Genomic DNA, 20,967 nt, shown 5'->3' with positions numbered 1-20,967 from the left:
CCACAAGTAAGCTCTGGAGTCCAGAGGATCCAGTCAATCCGACCGACTTCTTAAGTACCGGCCTGAGATGGTGGCTCGGCCTCCATGAAGGTGGCAAGGCATCGGATCAGAATCATCATTCATGTAAGTGCAGCAGGTTCTTTAATCTTTATGGTAAGATTATATATGGACCTTATGTACTGCACCCTGCTAGCTGTTGGTCTGGTCTCGATTGGTTAATTACAGACAACCATGCACAGTGAGGAAGGATCCATACCTTGTGGGTATGGATGATCACTGTAGTGTATGTCGGATTTAATCCTTCTGCCACTGGGCCATTGGTTGAATGGCCCTAGGCCTTAGCTAATGGTCGAAATTTAGTTTGTCTTGCTTTCCCTACCACCATATTAATTTGGCCTCGGAAGGACCTCAATTCTGGAAATTAATTGGAACACTCTACTCTAGCCCACTGTGATATTCACATGGCTTGAAAGTTGGAAACTGCAGTCCAGTCCTGGAGTCTCCTGGCTTCAACCAAAATATATAGTCTCCTCATAAATCGGGACGTGGTAAGCAATAGGCCCACACGTTGCCCCAATTTCTCTGCTTTGAGTTTCTGGGAAGCCGTGTGCCCATGCTCATGGCCTATATAGTAGTGCTGGGCCTTATCTGTACTCCCCATACTCCTTTATGCTCAGTTTGGAAGGAGTACAAATACAAATAATGTAGATTTTATATTATTGAAAACAAGAATTAGTCAAGCTTCTCTAAGTTGACTGAAACTTTAATTCCGTAAATAAAATTTGTTAACAAACAGGGATATTTCCGTCGTCCCAACCATACAACAGTAAAGAATTGTAAAAACTAAAAACAGATACAGAACAACAACAACCTCACCAGATTTTGTTCAACTCTGCATTCCTATGTATCATGACAAAGTCATGGTAACTATGCGATGTATTTCACTATTTCAAGCTTGGGTTCTGTAAAGCCCTTGAAGAATCTGTGCTGGTAATCATACCCCGTCCATTAATTTGTCTATGTAATTACGTACGTCTCGCTATTGACCTGTCCGAGTGGCGGTTGTCGTTGTAGTTACAGATACAGATACAGATGATGGCTTCTCCTCATGTAGTCTCTCTCTTGGTAGTTGGACGCCATTGCCAGCCAAGGCCATCTCTGCCTCTGCGACCATGGCTTCCTCTCTGAATTTCTTGTAAATATCACTTCTATAAAAGTCCCTTGTTCTATGAACAAGAACATAGGACACAACAGCCCCGAACAATGTCACTGCCGTAATTATGATGAACGACAGTTTATAGCAGTCCACGCCGGTGCAACTCAAGTCCGTGCCGGGAGCCCTGGTGCGACCCAAGGCTTCCATTTGTTTGTTTGCTTCTTTGTCGTAGAGATGCCCTGCTACTCTCACGTTGAGGATGTATAATCCGATTGGGCTCGCCACTGCACCAAAGTTGTACAGAGTAGAGTAGTATTTGAGGCCAAAGATTTCAGAAATGATGGCAAAGAGCAGAGGCCATTGTGCACCGAAGCAGAAGCCGATGATCACTGATGCGACATAGAGAGAGCCCGGGACGCCGAAGGCGATAAGAAGGTGGCCGACGCACGAGAGGAGGAGAGTCATGGTAAGCATCAAGGGGCGGGGGAATTTGTATTTCTTCAAGAAGATTTCAGAGGCGAAGCCTGAAACCACTCGTCCGAGATAGTTCCATATGCTCACAAGTGATACAAAGGTGCTGATGCTACGAGAAGGGTAGCCCAAGGATAAGCCTATCTGGCCCATGTTGTCGATCGCCGTTAATGTCCCACCGACACCGCAGATGGTTGCGAAGAACAGAATCAGCATGTCAACGCTCACCAGAGCCTGTAGTATAGTATAATCTTCACCTCTGTCCGGCGGCCTGAACATAGTGCTCAGACAAGAAGCCGACTTTTGTGAAACAGGCGATGAACTTGGCGCTGCGGCAGCTGGTGCTTGCGGTGGCAAAGCCTCTGCCTTTGGTGGTTCTGCTGCTTCAGCGGTTGTCGTTGGTGCTGGCGCTGATGGCTTCTCAACAGTAACCGTCAACTGGGAAGAGCAAGATCTGTTTAAGGCTTGCCTCTGCCTCTTGCTCTTCCACACAGCAATTTCTTCTCTGATAACAACGGCAAGTGGGAGAAAGAGTAAGATGAGAACAGCGGCAGCGCTGCCACCATACTCATACTGATTGAAGTCGACCCTTTTCTGTACAATGATCAAGATCATGAGAAACCCGGCCAGGCCGAGAGAGATATAGAGGAAATGGTAGAAAACCTTCAGCTCGTTCGGTTGTCGAACGACCCTCATGATCCTTATAGTGCGCACAAAGCCGAAAGATATCGCGGCCGGAAGCCAACCTATGAGCAGAATAAGAGCCTTGGAGTTGTTTCCATATAAAGCATGGTAGATCTGAGTGATGATGGCGCCACTGAGACCTACAAAACCCTTTAAGAGACCCAGCACGACGCCTCGGCTTTCCGGGAAGTTCTTGACACAGGTGACGAGTGCGCCAGTGTTGGCGAACGACTGTGAGTTAGCACCGAGACAGATGTAGATACACATATGCCATACATGGGGTCGGGCAATTCGACCAGTGACGGCAAGCCATATCATGAAGTAGCCACTGAAGTTCATGACAGCGCCGATGACTAGCACCACCCACGGTGGTGTCACCTCGTTGATGAGCCCTGAGAGGATGCCGACGTTGGAACCCAGATCCTTGAAGAAACTCAACAAGTTGAGTGTGGTTTGGTCGTACCCCAGTGTGGTCTTAATGTCATTAGAGTAGAGACCGAACATATATGTTGCACCCGCAGCAGACATGATGAGGAAAGATGCAAACACCATGAACCACCGGCCCAGGACGATCTGGGCGGTGACGCCTCTTACATCTCTCCACCCAGCCCCGCCACCGCTCATCTTGGCCACTACCATCTCTGATCTCGTGCTCCCTTACTCCCCACCTCGTCACAACTGCAAGTGTGGGTCTGTTGCTGGTTGGTTTGATAAATGATGAATCAGAGGACTACTATATATATACACTAGCCACATGTATAGCATATGGACTCAATTAAGTTAGATGATCTAGGAGGGGTTTTATCTAAAAAGACAAGGAGTTGACTTGATGAGGTTCAAGGAAACTGATAAGAGAATGATGGGGCTGGGTGAAATATGGAAAATTTGAACATTTTCCTTATTTAATATATGATGGGTCCATAACAATCCAGGTTATCTTATAATTACATTTTGATTCTTTATTATGAGGTTTGACTGGATACGATTCGAAACTTTGAAATTTCCTCTCCTCCTCTATTTATTTTTTCCCTTCTTTAAATATCAAACTGTTAATTTTTCATTGGGTGATTATATGGAGATAACCATTGGATATTGTCTAGTTAACTTCCTCTCCGAGAATTTCAATTTAAAAAGAAACAAGTTGCTCATCAGAATCTGTTCTGCACTGTTATGAACATTGGTTCTTGAGTTTCACATGGACATACTGTTAAACATCAACTACACCCATAGGCCTCCTTATTGATCATTTCAAGGTTTTTAAAACCGAACTAGACAACGAGTAGGTCAGGGGTCCGTTTCTGGGTCGAACAATTCGACCGTTCAAACCGAACGAATAACCTGTTTGACAAAAAATTAAAAAGGTTAGAAAGTTCAAATGGTTCGATTGCCTGCATCAGTGGTTTACTTACCCGATCCGGCTGGTCTTATCTGTCCGCTGCCTTGCTTCCGAATGGGATAGCAGGGAACCTGAAACGGAGGAGATGGGAAAGCTTCAGGGGGAACCCGGTGTAGAGGCTCCGAAGCTCAAGTTAGAATCCTTCAAAAGCAAGGTAGTACCAGATAGCGCAAAGTTTGCATACCTCCGTTGTCGGGGGGCAGGGGGCTCTTATAGTCACTTCGTGTACTCGTCCCGAGGCCCTTGTCAGATCGGGTATGATTACCCTTGTGCTTGCCAATTCGGCCATCGTCCTTTCTGCTGAGACAGAACCGTCACTGCCTAACCGTCTAACTGGAGATGGCGGTGTCAGTGGCGGTGGCAGGTGGCCGTTTAGAGCGCTGCTGCCAAACGTCAGATCCCAAGTCAGTCAGGCGTGGCGCCCTCGGGCACGGACTTCCCTAGTGTCAGGCATGGTACGACTTGTTTAGTTTTTGTGCCCAGAAGGTGATGCGAAGTGCTGAGCGAGGCGGTCTTGAGCTCGGAGGTATCTATAGGGCAGGTCAGTTTCGGCGAGGTGTATCCCGAACTGTTACAAGGCGGGTCAGTTCGGCGAAGTGTATCCCGAGCTGTTACAAGGTGGCAGTTTCGGCGAAGTGTATCCCGAGCTGTTACAAGGTGGGTCAGTTCGGCGAAGTGTATCCCGAGCTGTTACAAGGTGGGTCAGTTCGGCGAAGTGTATCCCGAGCTGTTACAAGGGTCAGTTCGGCGAAGTGTATCCCGAGCTGTTACAAGGGTCAGTTCGGCGAAGTGTCCCCTTGTTCCCGCCTAGGCTTGGCCCCTTTTGCTGAGATGTTGTTTCTGCCACGTGTCACATAATAGAGAGGTCGGGCCAAATCTTCCTTCATCAATTGCCCCCCACTCCTTGCACCGGGGGTCTTGCCATGGTGCGGGGAGTTTTCGCGAGGTAGCTGGTGGATTTGTCCCGTCCTTCGAACCTTCACTGTACGAGACGCTTTTGCTAGGGTTCTTTCGGTTTTCGAGAAGACTGGAAACGTGCTTACTCAAGAACGCTGGTGGTTGTGACCACGCGTTTTAAATTTCAAACCAATTCGCGCCGCTGGGACGTGACAACGGGTCATTTCAAAAAGGCACGCCACTACTGTACGTGCGCGGTCGACTGTCAGGGAGACGTACGGCGCGTCAGTTTTGAAAAGACGCGTGTCGAAGTGACGTCGGTTTCAAAAAAACGCGCTGACGTTTCGCTTTTTTCGGAAAGACGTGCGCCAATCACGTCTCGACCTTAAGGGTTGTGCGGTCGGTAAGAACGTGGGCCGTCGGATCATCTTCGGTCTGCACGGTCGATTCTTGGTTACTATAGATATAAATAGTGGGGGACCCCGGTTGTTGTCACTTCTGCGGTTTGTCTACTGAGTTTGCATCCAACCCTTCAGCTCGCGTCCAAGTCTATTCCAGCTCGCGTCAAGGCTGGTTATACAGTTCACGGTTCTTTGGTATTTCTTCAAACCTTCCGGTGAGTACTTTCTTGAATTCATCTTTTCCCCAATGTCTAGCTTTGATAGCTCAGACGATTCTTCGAGTAGGGCCGATGTAGGTTCCACCAACCGAGCCGTGTCCCCCGACTGCCTCAGTGATCCTGAGGTGGAGTTTGAGGACTATGAACCAGTAGGTCGAGTCGCTTCAGGCAGTTTGGCATCTACCTCCCGCCGAGGTCGGATGCTATACCGGTTTGGCCCTTCGACCATGACGCCTGAGGGGATTCAATCCATACTTCTGTCTTACAATCTTCCTGGGGGGTACACATATTTTATTCCTTCGGGTAGCTTTCCTTGGGAACACGGTCCCGACGAGATCGTGATTTTTCGAGAGCAGCTTGCTGCAGGGTTGCGACTTCCTTTCCATCCCCTTCTCGTCGAAGTCATAAACCACTTCGGTGTCACCATTGGCCAGCTTCATCCGAACTCTATTCGGAACCTGGTGGGGACAATTTCCCTTTTTTGCGAGCAGAACTTTCCCTTAGACTTAGAGATATTCTCCTCTATCTTGATGCTCAAGAGACAGGCGGGTTCTCTTCCTGGGGGAGACGGGCGTATTACCTTTCTCCTTGCCAGGGTTTCAAGCTTCGGCACGATCTTCCTAATAAGGTCCTGGCTTGGAAGCGGGACTACTTCGGCGTGCGAAGTGCACAAGGATGGCCCTTTCAGACCGGGTGGGGTGAGGCCGCTCCCGATTTGGGCGTAACTCTTGATAAAGAGACGGTGAAGGGTCTCCGGAAATGGGCACGGCAAGGCTTAAAGTGCCACCACTACTTAACGGAGGCCAAGCTTATTGCAGCCGGCCTGAGTTCGGGTAGGTTTCTGGCTATGCGGCTTCTTGCTTGCTTTTTTTTTTTGATGTCGAACTCGTTTCTGTAGGTGTGATGGATGCGGAGAGAACTCGTGGGGGGCGTTTGTTCCAAGGTATGAAGAGGAGGAAGCGGGTCGCCAAGCGAACTCGTACCGAGCTGCCCCTGGATGAGGAGCCCCAAGCCCCAGACCATACGCCAGAGGATCTGCCCAGGGAGCCCGAAGTGACTCCACCGGTGCACGAGACTGCCGGGGCGCCTTACGCTGAAACCACTCATACGGGCGCTCCTGCGTACTCAAGTGCTCCTGCTCACTCCGGGTCTGCTCATACGCGGGCTGGGCCCTCAGGCTCGGGAGCTCAAGGGGAGTTTAGGAGCGTGTTGACGCCGAACTACGCTCTTCAAAAGAGTAGGGTCACTACTTTCCCCGAGGAGGTCGCGGCGTGGACCGATCTTCCCTTGAATCAGGTCGCTTGCCGCGCCATAACACATGCCATGGTGGTAAGTTAGATTATGTCTTCCTTTTTTATTCTGTTGCTTCTGCTGTCATTTGCTCACTTGTTTCTTTTGGTAGGTGAATTCTTCGATTCATGCCTTGGCGGCCCAAGTGGAGAGGAGCTCGCGACAGGCGCGAGCTACTGAGGCTGCCGCTCATGCTGCTGAAGAAGCCTTCCATGCTGCAGAGGCAAATACCCGGGCTGCTGAGGCGGCTGCTTATGCTACTGAAGAGACTGCTCGCGTCGCGATGGCCAGACAGGCGAGGTCTCAGCGTGACGCCGAGGCCATGGGGGTAGTTGTCAAGCATATGGCGGACTTGAAGTTGGATTTGCAGCATCAAGTCGAGTATCTTCAGGAGGACATCAGGGAGAGAACACAGATTTTTTCCCAAGGCATTAAAGATGCCAAGAAGAAGGCAGTTGAAGACTACATTGCCTCCCCGCGTTTTGACGATCTGATGGTGGACTCTTACAGGAGGGGGTTCAAGTTGAGCCGATGGATGATCCGGAATACATACCCCGACCTCGATGTAAGTGTCATAACCACTTCGCGTATAACTCAGGAGATGGCCAATGCTGCCGATGGCGAGCCGGACTCTGAAGGAGAGGCAGGGCCTTCGGGTGTTGTTGAAGTGCCTTCCGATGGCGAAGAAGTGGCTCCGGGCATGTAAAATTTTTTTTTTTTTGCCAATGTACTGTTTCTTGCAATGGAGTGTCTTTTTCCCCTTGCTCATCTTCCCCGAGCTGTTTCTTTGCCGGGTTTTTAAATTTCTGTGGTCTTTTATGCCGCGAACTGATTTTTTGCCGAGCTGATAATGTGCTCTTCTTTGTTTGTCTACGCCGAAGTTCCTAGGCTTGCCTTGTGGCACATAGGGCCTGATTTCGTCCACTTCGCTAGGTGGTTTATAGGTAGTATCGCCTCAAGTTCACGATGTTCCACGTTCGGGGTACTTGTTTGCCTTCCAAGGTTTCGAGTTCGTATGCGCCCCCGAGCGCTGTTTTTACTCTATAGGGGCTTCCCAATTAGGTCCAAGCTTGCCGATGCCGGGTTCGGGCACCATAATCTTATGGAGGACTAGGTCGCCGACTCGGAAGCTTCGTTGCTTTACTCTGCTATTGTAGTAGCGAGCTACCTGCTGCTGGTATGCCGCTGTTCGGATGTGCGCGAGGTCCCTTACCTCGTCCAGTAGGTCGAGGTTGGTGCGTAACTCGTCTCCGTTCGTCCAGTCGTCGTATGTTTCTAATCGCAACGTTGGTATTTCAATTTCCGCCGGGATCACTGCTTCAGTGCCGTAGGTGAGGTTGAAGGGGGTTTCTCCCGTGGCTGCTTTTTCGGTCGTTCGGTGAGCCCATAAGACACTTGGTAGCTCTTCGGCCCACAATCCCTTAGCTCGATCCAGACGTGCTTTCAGTCCGCGTAGGATGGCTCTGTTCATTACTTCCGTCTGACCGTTTGCCTGCGGGTGCGCAACTGACGTGAAATTTTGCCGAATCCCCATGTTCTGGCACCACTCTTGGAACTTGATATCCTTGAACTGTTTGCCGTTGTCGGAGATTAGTACCCGAGGTAACCCGAACCGACATACTATGTTCTTCCAAAAGAAGTTCTGTATGTTTCGAGCCGTGACAGTTGCCAGAGGTTCGGCTTCTATCCACTTCGTAAAATAATCTACCACAACAACTAAGAATTTTCTTCCGCCTGTTGCTGGTGGGAATGGCCCTAGGAGGTCGATGCCCCATTGTGCAAAGGGCCACGGGCTGGCGAGGTATTTGAGTTCGGAGGCAGGTTGATGGTGGATGTTAGCGTGCTTCTGACACTTGTCGCATTTTCTGACGAGCTCGACAGCTTCTGCCTTCATCGTTGGCCAGTAGTATCCTTGTCGAAGTGCCTTTTGGGCGAGTGCTCTGCCCCCCAAGTGCCTGCCGCACAGGCCTTCATGAGTGTCGCGGAGTACGAACTCGGCTTTGGTAGGTCGCAGGCACCGCAAATAGGGGAGCGTGTACGACCATCGGTATAACCGTTCGTCTATTATGACGTATTTGGCCGCCTGGCGCTGCACCCTCTTGGCCGCATTGCGTTCTGCAGGGAGGGTTCCGTCTATCAGGAAGTTCACGAGTGGATCGATCCAGCTCGGCTCTGCTTCTAAGACGGGAGTGACCTCCTCTGTCCCCCCGAGAATACTAGGCCGAGGTAAGTCCTCTATGTACACAGTTCTCATATTGTTGTGACTCATACTGGCTAACCGGGACAGGGCGTCGGCCTCAGTGTTTTCTAACCTCGGGATTTGCCTGATGATGTGTGACCGGAAGTTGAGCAAGGCTTCTTTTACTTTGGCCAAATATGCGATCATGGAGAGATCGCGTGCTTCGTATTCGCCGGTAACTTGGTTTACCACGAGCTGAGAATCGCTACAGATGACCAAGTGTTTTGCCTTAACCTTTCGCTCTAGGTCCAGCCCGGCGATCAGTGCTTCGTACTCTGCATCGTTGTTGGATGCCGCAAACTCAAAGCGTAGTGCGTATTCTACTTTTGTGCCGCTCGGGCCGCACAAGACTATTCCAGCTCCGCTGCCTTGCCGGTTCGAGGAACCATCCACGTGAAGGATCCAGGGCTCCTCATTCCAATTCGCTCTTCGCCTGACCAGGAGAGATGCCACACTGGCTGCTACTTCACGGGGTTCGGACTCTATGGGCTCAGGAGCTCCGGGTTCGCCGCAACTGGGGGCCTCGGGCTCGACTTGTGGGGCTTCGTGGCTGAAAGTGCACTCGGCAATAAAATCTGCCAAAGCTTGGGCCTCGATAGCGGTTCTCGGTTTGTACTGGAGGTCGTACTCGCTGAGTTCGATGGCCCATTTCGTCAGTCGACCGGAGACTTCGGGTTTGAGTAAAACTTGTCTAAGAGGTTTGTCAGTTAGGACGATGACGATGTGAGCCTGGAAGTACGGGTGGAGTTTACGAGCTGCTATTACTAAGGTGTATGCTAGTTTTTCTATCTCCAGGTACCTTGCCTCTACTCCCTGTAGAATTTTACTGACATAATATATGGGTCGTTGGACCCGGTCTGTTTCCTTTATTAGTACCGAACTGACCGCCTTGTCGCTCGCCGAGAGGTACAGTTCTAAGACCTCGCCCACCTCGGGCCGGGCTAAGGTTGGCACACTAGCGAGGTAAACTTTTAGTTCGTCGAACGCGAGCTGGCAGTCCTGGGTCCACTCGAACCCTTTGCCTTTGATTGCCTTGAAGAAGGGTAGGCAGCGGTCTGCTGATTTGGACAAGAAGCGGCTTAGAGCAGCTATGCGACCGTTTAGCCTCTGAACCTCTTTTACTTTCCGAGGTGGTTTCATATCTAGAAAGGCTTTTATTTTGTCCGGGTTGGCCTCAATACCGCGTCGATTGACAATGTAGCCTAGGAACTTGCCCAAGGTGACGCCGAAGACACACTTGTTGGGATTCAACTTCATGCTAAACTAACGCAGGATTTGGAAAACAGAATCTAAGTCTTGTATTAACTCTTGTGAAAACTGAGTCTTGACGACCATGTCGTCTACATAGCACTCTATCTTCGTACCAATCAGGGGCCGAAATAGCTTATTTACAAGTCTTTGGAAAGTTGCCCTGACATTTTTTAGTCCGAAGGGCATGACTTTGTAGCAATACAGGCCGAACTCGATTATGAAGCTGGTTTTTTCCTCATCGGATGGGTCCATCCTAACTTGGTTGTAGCCCGAGTAGGCGTCCAGGAAGCTTAGCAACTCGTTTCCCGAGGTCGCATCCACTAGGCGGTCAATTCTGGGGAGGGGGAAGCAATCTTTCGGGCAAGCTCGGTTCAGGTCGGTATAGTCGACGCACATGCGCCACTTGCCGCTTGGCTTTTTTACCAACACCGGGTTAGCCACCCAGCTCGGGTAGTGGACTTCCCTTATGAAGTTTGCTGCAAGGAGCTTCTCGACCTCCTCGTCGACCGCTCTCAAGCGTTCTGGGGCTAAGTTGCGTTTCTTTTGTCTAACGGGTCTGACTACAGGGTCAGTATTAAGTTTGTGAGTTATCAGTCCGGGGCTAATGCCGGGCATGTCGGCCGCGGACCAGGCAAAAATATCTAAATTTTGAAGTAAAAAACTCACTAGTTCGGCTCGTAGGGGGTCTTCGATGGAAGCTCCGATGCTTAGTGTGCGAGCTGGGTCCGTAGCTGAAGTCGGGATTGCGACTGTTTCCTCTGTGGGCGAAGCTCGCTCCTCACCTTGCTCTGCCGGCTGCTCTAGTTTGAGGTCATCGGCCGCCTTGATTTTTCCCTTCAGGGCGGCAACGTAGCACTTGTGGGACTCGAGCTGGTCGCCTCGCGCTACCCCTATACCGAAGTTCGTAGGGAACTTCATGGCCATATAGTAGGTGGAGACCACCGCCCGTAGGATATGCGTGATCGGTCGCCCTATTATGGCATTGTATGGGGAGGGGGTCGCGACTACCAGGAAATCATGGTTGAGTCTGACCGCACAAGGCCATGTGCCGACTTCCACAGGGACAGTTACTTTTCCGAGGGGCCTGACTTCCTCTCCGCTGAAACCTACCAGGGGAGTGTTCGCGGGCTTCAGCTCGCTCCTCTTTAACTGCAGCTGGTCAAATGCTGATTTGAAGAGGATGTCCGCTGAGCTGCCCGAATCTACGAGTACGCGCCTGACCTCAAAGTCGCTGATCCTTAGCTTTATGACAAGCGCGTCATCATGGGGGTAGTGGACTCCTCGCGCGTCGTCCTCCGTGAAAAAGATTGGTTCTTCGGTCTTTGGTCTCTTTGGGGGGTTCCGTTCTTCGAGGGCCGCTTCGCGAATTGATGTCCGGGCTGCTGCCGAGGTACACCCTGCTATCACCGAACCTCCCATTATTACATGGATGGTTCCCCGAACTGGCCTCTCTTCCGGAGGCTGCTTCTGCAACGGTTCGGCAGGTCTGTTGCTAGATTCGGGGGCATCCTTTTTGTGCTCCCTTTGCCGACATGCTTTATTGTTATTGCTGTGCTGTACAAAGTTTCTCAAGTATCCGCGACGGATGAGTCCCTCTATCTCGTCCCGTAGGTTATTACACTGTTCGGTGCTATGACCATGGTCTCTATGGAAACTACAATACAAATTCTTGTTTCTCTCGTTCGGATTTCCTTTTAGGCGAGGTGGCCACTTAACGTACGGAGCGTCTTTGATCGTCATTAAGATCTCTGTCCGCCTCGTGTTTAACGGCGTGTAGTCCGTCCGAACTGCTAGGGGGGCCCGGAAGGACTGGTTCGGCTTCGGCTCCTGGGTCGGGTTTTTTCTATTCACCAGGTTGGAGAGCTCGCCTTCTCTCTTTCTTTTCTCATTCCCGCCTTCGGTTCGTTGGTTGATTTCTTTCTCTGTCCTCATGAACTTATCCACGAGTTTGAGGAATTCTGCCACGGTCGTGGGCTGGTTGGCCACCATGTGCCATTTGAACTCTTTGTGCGTCACCCCTCTTTTGGCCGCCGCGAGCTGCACTGTGGGGTCCAACCACGGTATTTGCAAGCATGCTTCGTTGAACCGCTTGATGTAGCCCCGAATAGATTCTCCTTCTCTTTGGACCACTCCGAAGATGCTTTCCTCTATTTTGGGGCACCGTCGGCTGGTGACAAAGTGTGTGGTGAAGACTTGCACGAACTGGGCCCAGCATTTTATTGACCCGGGGGCCAGGTTCCTGTACCAAGTGCGGGCTACCCCCCTAAGGGTGGTGGTAAAGGCCACGCACATGCACGATTCGCTAGCCCTGGCGAGGTGCATTTGCGACTGAAAGGCGTCAACGTGGTCGTTGGGGTCGAAGGACCCGTCGTACTTGTCCAGAGGTGGGAGCTTGAAGTCTCTAGGTAAGGGGACCGCCAGGAGTTCCGATGCGAGGGGGGAAGGAACGGAGAGAGTCGGGGCAGCCCCTACCTCGTCCGAGCTCATGTCTTTGCCTCTGAATTCCGACAAGGCGCGGGTGGCGGTTTGGCGACTTTGCTGGCGCCTTCGCCGTTGAGCGGGCCTTGTGCTGGCACTGCTGTCCTCCGTGTTACCGAGCTCGATGGGCCCGAAATGCTGGTAGTTTGCCGCCAGGGCGCTGAATCGGTTTTCGGTGAGCGGGAGCTCGAGCTTGGAGCGCCGGGGTGCCGACCTCGCGGGCGAGGTTCGCGACCCGCCTGTGGGTTGCGAGGCGGGGATGACATTTTTCTCTCTTCGGCCTGGGGACGAGGCCTAGCTGTTGGGGTGGTTCTAGGGCCAGGAGGCCTTCGCCTGGCGGGGGCACCCATCCTACTGGGAGGCCTTGACCGGCCTCGGAGCGGGGTGGCGAGTTGGAAGTAGTGGTTGGTTCAGTGGCAGTTGGGGGAACCGCTGTTGATAGTGATACTGGGAGATGTTGTGCAGCACTTGGTGCTGGTGAAGCTGGTGTTGCTGGAACTGTTGCATTTGGGCTTGCATTGCCCGCATGCACTGCATCAGGTCCTCCAATCGGTTTTGGCTAGCTGCCAGGGGGACGGCAGTTGGTTCAGTGAAGGTTGTCTCAATGGGGAGAGGAAAGGGGACGCTTGTGGTAGGAGGGTTTACGGGTGCCACTGCTTGTGGCGTGTTCAAGATGGGGATCCCATCCGCCAAAAGGGGGATGGTGAACTGTCCAACACACACTATGGGGACCCGAAGTTGCTCCCCGGTGGCGTTTGTCTCCGTGCCACGTCCAGTGTTGCTGGAGGAGGCCATGAGTGTTGGGTTTTTTGAAGAAAAAAGGGGGTATCGAAGTTTGGAGGGAGGCTTTTTGAAGCGTTTCCCACAGACGACGCCAATTGATGGAGCGCGATCCAGCTGGTCTTAGCTGTCCGCTGCCTTGCTTCCGAACGGGATAGCAGGGAACCTGAAACGGAGGAGATGGGAAAGTTTCGGGGGGAACCCGGTGTAGAGGCTCCGAAGCTCAAGCTAGAATCCTTCAAAAGCAAGGTAGTACCAGATAGCGCAAAGTTTGCATACCTCCGTTCTCGGGGGGCAGGGGGCTCTTATAGTCACTTCGTGTACTCGTCCCGAGGCCCTTGTCAGATCGGGTATGATTACCCTTGTGCTTGTCAATTTGGCCGTCGTCCTTTCTACTGAGACAGAACCGTCACTGCCTAACCGTCTAACTGGAGATGGCGGTGTCAGTGGCGGTGGCAGGTGGCCGTTTAGAGCGCTGCTGCCAAACTTCAGATCCCAAGTCAGTCAGGCATGGTGCCCTCGGGCACGGACTTCCCTAGTGTCAGGCATGGTACGACTTGTTTAGTTTTTGTGCCCAGAAGGTGATGCAAAGTGCTGAGCGAGGCGGTCTTGAGCTCGGAGGTATCTATAGGGCAGGTCAGTTTCGGCGAGGTGTATCCCGAACTGTTACAAGGTGGGTCAGTTCGACGAAGTGTATCCCGAGCTGTTACAAGGTGGCAGTTTTGGCGAAGTGTATCCCGAGCTGTTACAAGGTGGGTCAGTTCGGCGAAGTGTATCCCGAGCTGTTACAAGGTGGGTCAGTTCGGCGAAGTGTATCCCGAGCTGTTACAAGGGTCAGTTCGGCGAAGTGTATCCTGAGCTGTTACAAGGGTCAGTTCGGCGAAGTATCCCCTTGTTCCCGCCTAGGCTTGGCCCCTTTTGCCGAGCTGTTGTTTCTGCCACGTGTCACATAATAGAGAGGTCGGGCCAAATCTTCCTTCATCACTTACCAAATCAATGGTTTTTTTTTGGCAAAATAATTGTTCTGGGGTAAAATGGAACCGATCACCTGACTTCCCATTTTCCGGTCCAACAGCCTGACCTGGTTCAATTTTGAAAACCATAGGTCAGTTAGAGTCAAATTTGTCTAAACTATGAACTCAAGTCATTTAAGTATTTTGATCATTCATATTAATAGAATAAATTAAGGGTCCTTTTGGTTTGCAGTTGGAATCAGATGAGAATCCTTCGGAATTGAAATCAAAATTGTTTATTCCTATAATTCACAGAATCTGTTTAGTTCAGATAGGAATGGCAATGAGAATTTGAATAAACAGAAATGGGATTTCATTCCCAATAGTGAAACAGGGAATGACCATTCCCTCAAATCAGGAAATGCCATTCCAGTAAGAATAAGAATGGGATTTCGATTTAGCCCAACCAAATTAGAATCGATATAACCCATTCCAATTCTGATTCCAGACCCTTATTCCTGCCAGCCAAATGGGGCCTAAACTCCTATCATATTGATCAATGTTGCTTGCGTGCAATATTGATCAATGTTGCTTGCGTGCAATATTTCACATGGTGTATGGTAATAGTTTATGATCCCAGAATCTTTAGGTTCTATCAATTAGATCTTTCTTTTCAAATCTCAACATGTATAATATAGACTTCATGTGCTTCTCTAAATATTTAAAAAATGCGAGATGCTTCTGAAAAAATGGTTTCTATATCTAATATTATAGAATTCTTATCAATCAACAATTGACTTGGCTGTTCAAAGGCTTATATCAGAGTCAAGTAGATAGTAGGAACACGTTTTATTTTATTATATATAAATTAGGTAAATTAACAATCAAACTCCCTATGCTTATGCTTCTGGGAATTTTCAATGACCTCCCTTATTTTTGAAAAGTGTTTTGATCCCCCCCCCCCACCTTATTTTGCACCTTCTCATCAACAGAAAATGTAAAAATGACATTAATGTCTTGAAGCCAAAAAACAAAGAGGGCGATCTGTTTGGTGTGTATTTAAAAAATCTGCTGATCTCGCCTGATTGAAATAACCGATTAGTATTTTAATGAATCATAGCAAAGGATCAACAAATATGAAGGATGAGTAGTAAAGTGTACAACCAAGGTCCACAGCCAAAATTGATTGAAGTAGAGAAAAAAAAAATGCAATTGATTGACCCTAGGAGAGGTGAAGGAAGTATTTTAGTGAGTAATGGAAGGCTGAGGTTCCTCTATTCTATACTAGCTAATATGGTTGTTGTTGACTTGTTTACACTTGTAAATTAATTTCTTTAGGTTGTGTTTGGCAACGTTGGTTTGTCTTTCAATCTAAAGCATTTAGGATTGAAAAGCACTTTCATCATAAAAACACAAACGAATATCACAACATATACTTAAATCATGTTAATTGGTGGGAAATATGCACTGTTACATTAGTTACATCAATGTCATGTTTATGCCACCTCAACCAGGCCATTGAGACTCTGCCCCCAAGATCAAGATATGTTAAGTTGACATCTCTTCAATGCAAAAGCATTTAACTGATGGTGATTCGATTGATAGGGTCTATTAAATCCCCTGCCATCAGGGTGGGATAGGGGTAATGGCATGGGTGATGGATTACTCCCATTGTGTAGCTCCATAAAATAATAATAATAATAATAATCATAATAATCATCATCTTGTGAGAGGTAATGAGGGTCATGCTGGAATCAATTTGGCATCAATACCTCTCCATCAAGTCTCTAACTACCCATTAAAATAATGAAATGCACAAATATGGTTAACTAGCCAAGTCACCATCACTTCCATTGCGGCAAATTAATCCTTGCAATATTGTTAATATGATCAACAAACCTTAACCAATTAAGTGGAATGTGGAATTATTGAACTATGAAGGTCCCCATGTTCTCAACTACTCTTCAACAACTACAATACTAAGATGAATGGGATACAATAATACAATATGGGAACTGGTCTAACGTGGACAGGGGTATTATTCACATGTAACTAATGTGCAAGGGTCTTATTATTAATACGAAATACAAGATTTTGTGCTCCTTCCAAAAAAAATAGCCTTGATTTAATAATATCTCACCTTATCAATGAAATTAGGGAAACCCACCATAATACAACGGTATGGCCCACCATTTTGCCTCCTGAAATCTCTTTGATGGGCCCATCTCTCCATGCATGCAACATAAAAACTAATGACATTATTCCAAGCTCTCACGAAAGTCAGTTCTGATTCTTCTGAATGAGTTGAATGAATTCCACAAGTGCCCTGTAGATTGGGACACTGCACCAGGAAATGACTGATTGTATACAAATTGCATTAAAAACCCTGGTGGTCTTCCAAATGTTACGGCAATTGATATTGTCCAGATGTTGTTCATCTTTGACCATACAAGCATCTACAATAATCTGGACACAACTTGTCATCACCAACTGAAAATGAAGTACAGGAAAATAGTTAATTTGGGGGATCCTTTTTCATGTTAATGAGATATTAATTTTTTTGGTTATGGCCTCATGTCATGGGTAGTCATTTTTCTTGATTTAAGCTTGATTTTCGAAGGAGTGGCTTCTTGTACTGATCTGATTGTATAATTGAAGAAACTGATGAGATTTTGAAAGAATATTATTGTTCAATACATGTTATATATAAGTGGTGGAACATTCGTATGAAAATGAAACTCCAGTCTTAGAATTAACCATATAATTCTTAATTTCAACCTGTAATATTGTTTCAATGAGAAAGCAAAGCAGCTTATTTTAATTTGACTGATAATTCAAAGGGTCCGTTTATAAGTCTTTGTTTGGCAAGCGCTTGTGTCATCTGTCATATGTAAGCATTCACAATGGGTTGCCATTTGGCACCTTTTCAATTAATCAAAGACTTTCTCTGCAGATGATTTGGATATTTTCAGAGTTGCAAAGTTTTGTTTCTTTGCCTGATTTATGTAGATTGGGGTATTGACTTGAAGTGATAAGGCAATGGTAGATAGCCATTTATTTATTATTAAAAGAATATATATATATATTGGAAAATAGTTATGATTTTACTTCAAAATTGAAATCCATCGGAAGCAGAATTGAATTGATCTATTCCTCTTCTTCTCCTGTGTAGTTCAGATGGGAATCAACAAATTAGAATCAAAATTAACTGGATTGGATTCTCGTGCATTCCCAAAAAGAAGAGGAGGGAATGGCCACCCCCTCAAATGAGAGAATGTCATTCCATCAAAAACAGAAGAGGGATTTCATTTCTGCCCGTTCAACCAAATAGTTGAAATCAGAATGAACCAAACAAACCATTAATGTTCATTACTTAAAACTGCTATTCCGGTGAACCAAGTGAACCCTTGATATATTTATTCACTACCTTTTTCTTTTTCTACGTACCCTGCAGTTTCTTCTCTATTTGTTAATTAATTTATGTATAATATGCAAATTTCCATGTATTACAACAATTTAAAAAAAAAAAGTCATTTTTCATTTAAGTTTTGACAGCTATGAAAGAAAAAAGAATGTTAGCTTCCAAGATTTCAGCTCCATCAGCTAAATAATAGACCGAGGTTATTAATTTATATGTTGTTTCCTTGAGAGGCATCTCTGATTTCACTTGTAAAAAAGTGATTTAATTTTAAAAAGCAAAATCCATAATGGCGTCACTACCAAAGTTACGTGTAAACTATACATTCTTCTCTTTCTCTACTCTAATAATAGAATCTTATTCAATCCCAAATATAAAGAACTGGGAATAAGGAAATTGATTAGTTCCATGGTTCACCAATTCAATGTCTTAATTAAACTATGAATTAATCCGTGGTCCAGCATCATTGGAGCGAGAGACGTACGTATTAATTAACTAAGAATCAATCTGTGGTCCAGTATTAGTGGTGTGGTGAGAGCTCAGTTTCATACACAAAGCAATCCGCTTCCACCACTTCACTGCAAACGCCATTCTCAAATAAGCCAGCTCCTCAGTCCTCGCTACGATCTTTGAAGTTTGAACCAGTCGTGAGACGGTCAGACCCACTGATTACCTTGTCCTGCTCTGCTCAGCTCGCAATTCTTGAATATCATCAACCCACACAAGTGGGCTAATTTTGTCCTGCTCAGCTGGAAGAGTACTGGCGGACTCGTTGCTGACTCACCCATATCCACTCCACCTGTCTGCCCAATCGGCCCTCTGTTAGCGTTGTGTGTGCTAGTGTCAAGATGACGTGGGCTGACACTAGTTTTTAGCTTTTCCTTGATGGGGCCCACCCGGATTAAGGTTTAAGTAAGACTGATTTATTGAACAGAAAGAAACTCATAAATACTTGCCACTATGCCACATGGGAGAAGGCCAAGAAACAGAGGAGGAATGACGGCATTGACCGGTATATATAAAACAGTGAGTGAGAACCTTAATTTGCTTGTCCAAGTAAAAGAAGTGGGTCGTCGCCATTTGTCTCTTAAACCACTAATCCTTCAACGAATCTATTACTAATTAACAGCTGTGGCCGATCTTTTGTGTATTGTTTAATTTACATCATCAAACCAACGAATCCATTACTAACAACTGTATCAAGTTCTAAGTAAATATACTTGAAGATCATAAGCAACTTGGAGTTGGAGGGAATCTCTAGAGAAAGAGGATGGGGTTTGATCCACGTGGGGTTGATTCAAATTCAATGGCTAATTTATCAACGTCAATGCCTCAACTTTTAAGAAACAAATAAAATAGTATATTTCTGGCTCTCGCTCTGAATCATCCGCTTTTACATTGGGCCACAGACATACTTTCTTGGAATGGGTGTTCACATTGTTAGTGACAATGGATTGATAAGTGAATCACGTTTGCTTCTTGGATAATTGGATTCACAATGAACCTGATCAATCCCTGTATTTTTCTATATAAAACCCAGTTGACCCACTTGGTACTTTCTTGGTTTGGTTTCGCTTTTTCAGTCCAACAAGTAAAAGGTTTTGGTATTATTATTGCCCATCTCTCTTGTCTCTTCTCTCTCGCTCTCTCTCAAACACAAACACATACACACGGCTGAATATATATTGAATTATCATCTTCATCATCACAACTCTTATCCCAATTGTGGGAAACGGAGATTCTTTTGTTAAAGATTAAGAAAATGAGTCCTCTCTGACCATCTTACTTATTTTGCATCCATTAAACATTCAACACATATCATTATCAGGTCTACCTGTACGAGCTCGCTATTTACTTGTACAATTCTTCTGTTTTATTCCACCTCAAGTTTCATCAAATATTGCATTCATTTCGAATATTATAAATATGTATATATATATATATATATCCCTTTCGGACCATCTATCTCAGCTTTTTAATCTGGATATATTATGGCCAATTTATGCATGTTTACATATTCTGGGAACTGGTTTCATGAGATTTTGTGATAATTAAACCAACGGGATAATGAAATGATAGCTAAAATTCCTGAGAAATCATGGTGTTTGTCCTGGCTGAATGCAAGAGAACAGGAGGAACTTGATTCCTTGCTTAAATGGCATTCTTAGAATACTAGTTGTAGCTGTTTATCCTGGGTGAAAAAGATATTAACCTACTTTTTGAACATTCAAATTAATTTGTAACCTCATTATCACTGAACAAAAAAAAAAAAGAAAAAACTAATTACAAAAAAATTTCAACCCTCTTTTATCCTCAAAAAGTAAGTTTGGCAACTCCCAATTGTAATTTCTCTGAAGTTTCTATGACCTTTCAGACGCTATTAGCTACATATATGAACCAATAGTACTTGGTCTGTGGGTGTGTGGGACATCCATACCATACTACTGTTGCAATGACCACATAACGCACTGTGGAGAAGACTTTGTTAACTTTTCTTCTTTCTGTCCATATGGCTAGTTATTAGTTACTTTCACTGTTACGAACATGACAGCATGTATGAAACATATATGAAAAAGAATTAAAAGCTTTACTTATTTATGGATCAGACTAGACCCCTGTTAAAGCAGATGGGAAGAAAAGAGGAGGAAGCAAGTCTTGGCCCCAAGTCAACCTTTTCTACAAGTTAAAAGAGGAAGCTATCACTTCACATATTTAAGTCTTGTTACAAATATGGGAGATAAATTCTGACCATTTCTGCCATAAAGAGTGGAATTTTTTAATTTCCTTTTTCTTACATTCTTTTTATGAAGTCTTTGGATTACAATTGTAGATTAAATTTTGCTTTATTCATATATATGAAGTGAATAAGTCTATATTTTTTTTCTTCTGATAAAAATGGGAAATTTTCAAAATATTACCATATACTTTAGGTCTAATGTCACTTTGGTCCCTAAACTTTAAAATGCGATAATTCTACAGTATCCAAACTTTTAAAGCGTGCCAATTCAATACCTACCGTTAACCAACTGTCAGTTATGTGTTTCATGTGATGACATGTGCGATTTAAAATTTTTGAAAATATCAAAACTAACCTTTGGAACACTATTCATCATCTTCTTCTTGAGGAATTAAAATCGAATCAAAACAATGGTGAACAACCCCAAAGCCTCCGAGGTTTCAACACTTGTCACATTCATTAGTTAGGGATTTCAGGGGAGTCATTTGGTTTTTGTAGGAGCTGGATCATTACCATTCCCTTGCAAAATTGTACCAAAAACTTATACCTCTGTTTCACCTTCTTGAGGAAGAAGATGATGAATAGTGTTTTAGTTTTG

At 46.4% G+C, this 20,967-nt stretch overlaps 1 protein-coding gene across 1 annotated transcript; it reads right to left on the bottom strand.

Moving 5' to 3' along the window:
• Window positions 1–709: 709 nt before the first annotated feature.
• Window positions 710–3,082, bottom strand: LOC148847138 (protein NUCLEAR FUSION DEFECTIVE 4-like). Its single transcript, XM_088948968.1, has one exon. It carries the CDS (start codon window positions 2,948–2,950, stop codon window positions 1,040–1,042), a length of 1,911 nt encoding a protein of 636 aa, XP_088805094.1. The 5' UTR covers window positions 2,951–3,082; the 3' UTR covers window positions 710–1,039.
• Between the last annotated feature and the right edge of the window lie 17,885 nt (window positions 3,083–20,967).

The sequence above is a fragment of the Nelumbo lutea genome, chromosome 6 (assembly GCF_056320005.1).
Source record: "Nelumbo lutea isolate HS-2025 chromosome 6, American lotus-T2T, whole genome shotgun sequence".
In the NCBI taxonomy this organism is placed as follows: domain Eukaryota; kingdom Viridiplantae; phylum Streptophyta; class Magnoliopsida; order Proteales; family Nelumbonaceae; genus Nelumbo; species Nelumbo lutea.
This window is presented reverse-complemented; position numbering and strand designations above follow the sequence as displayed.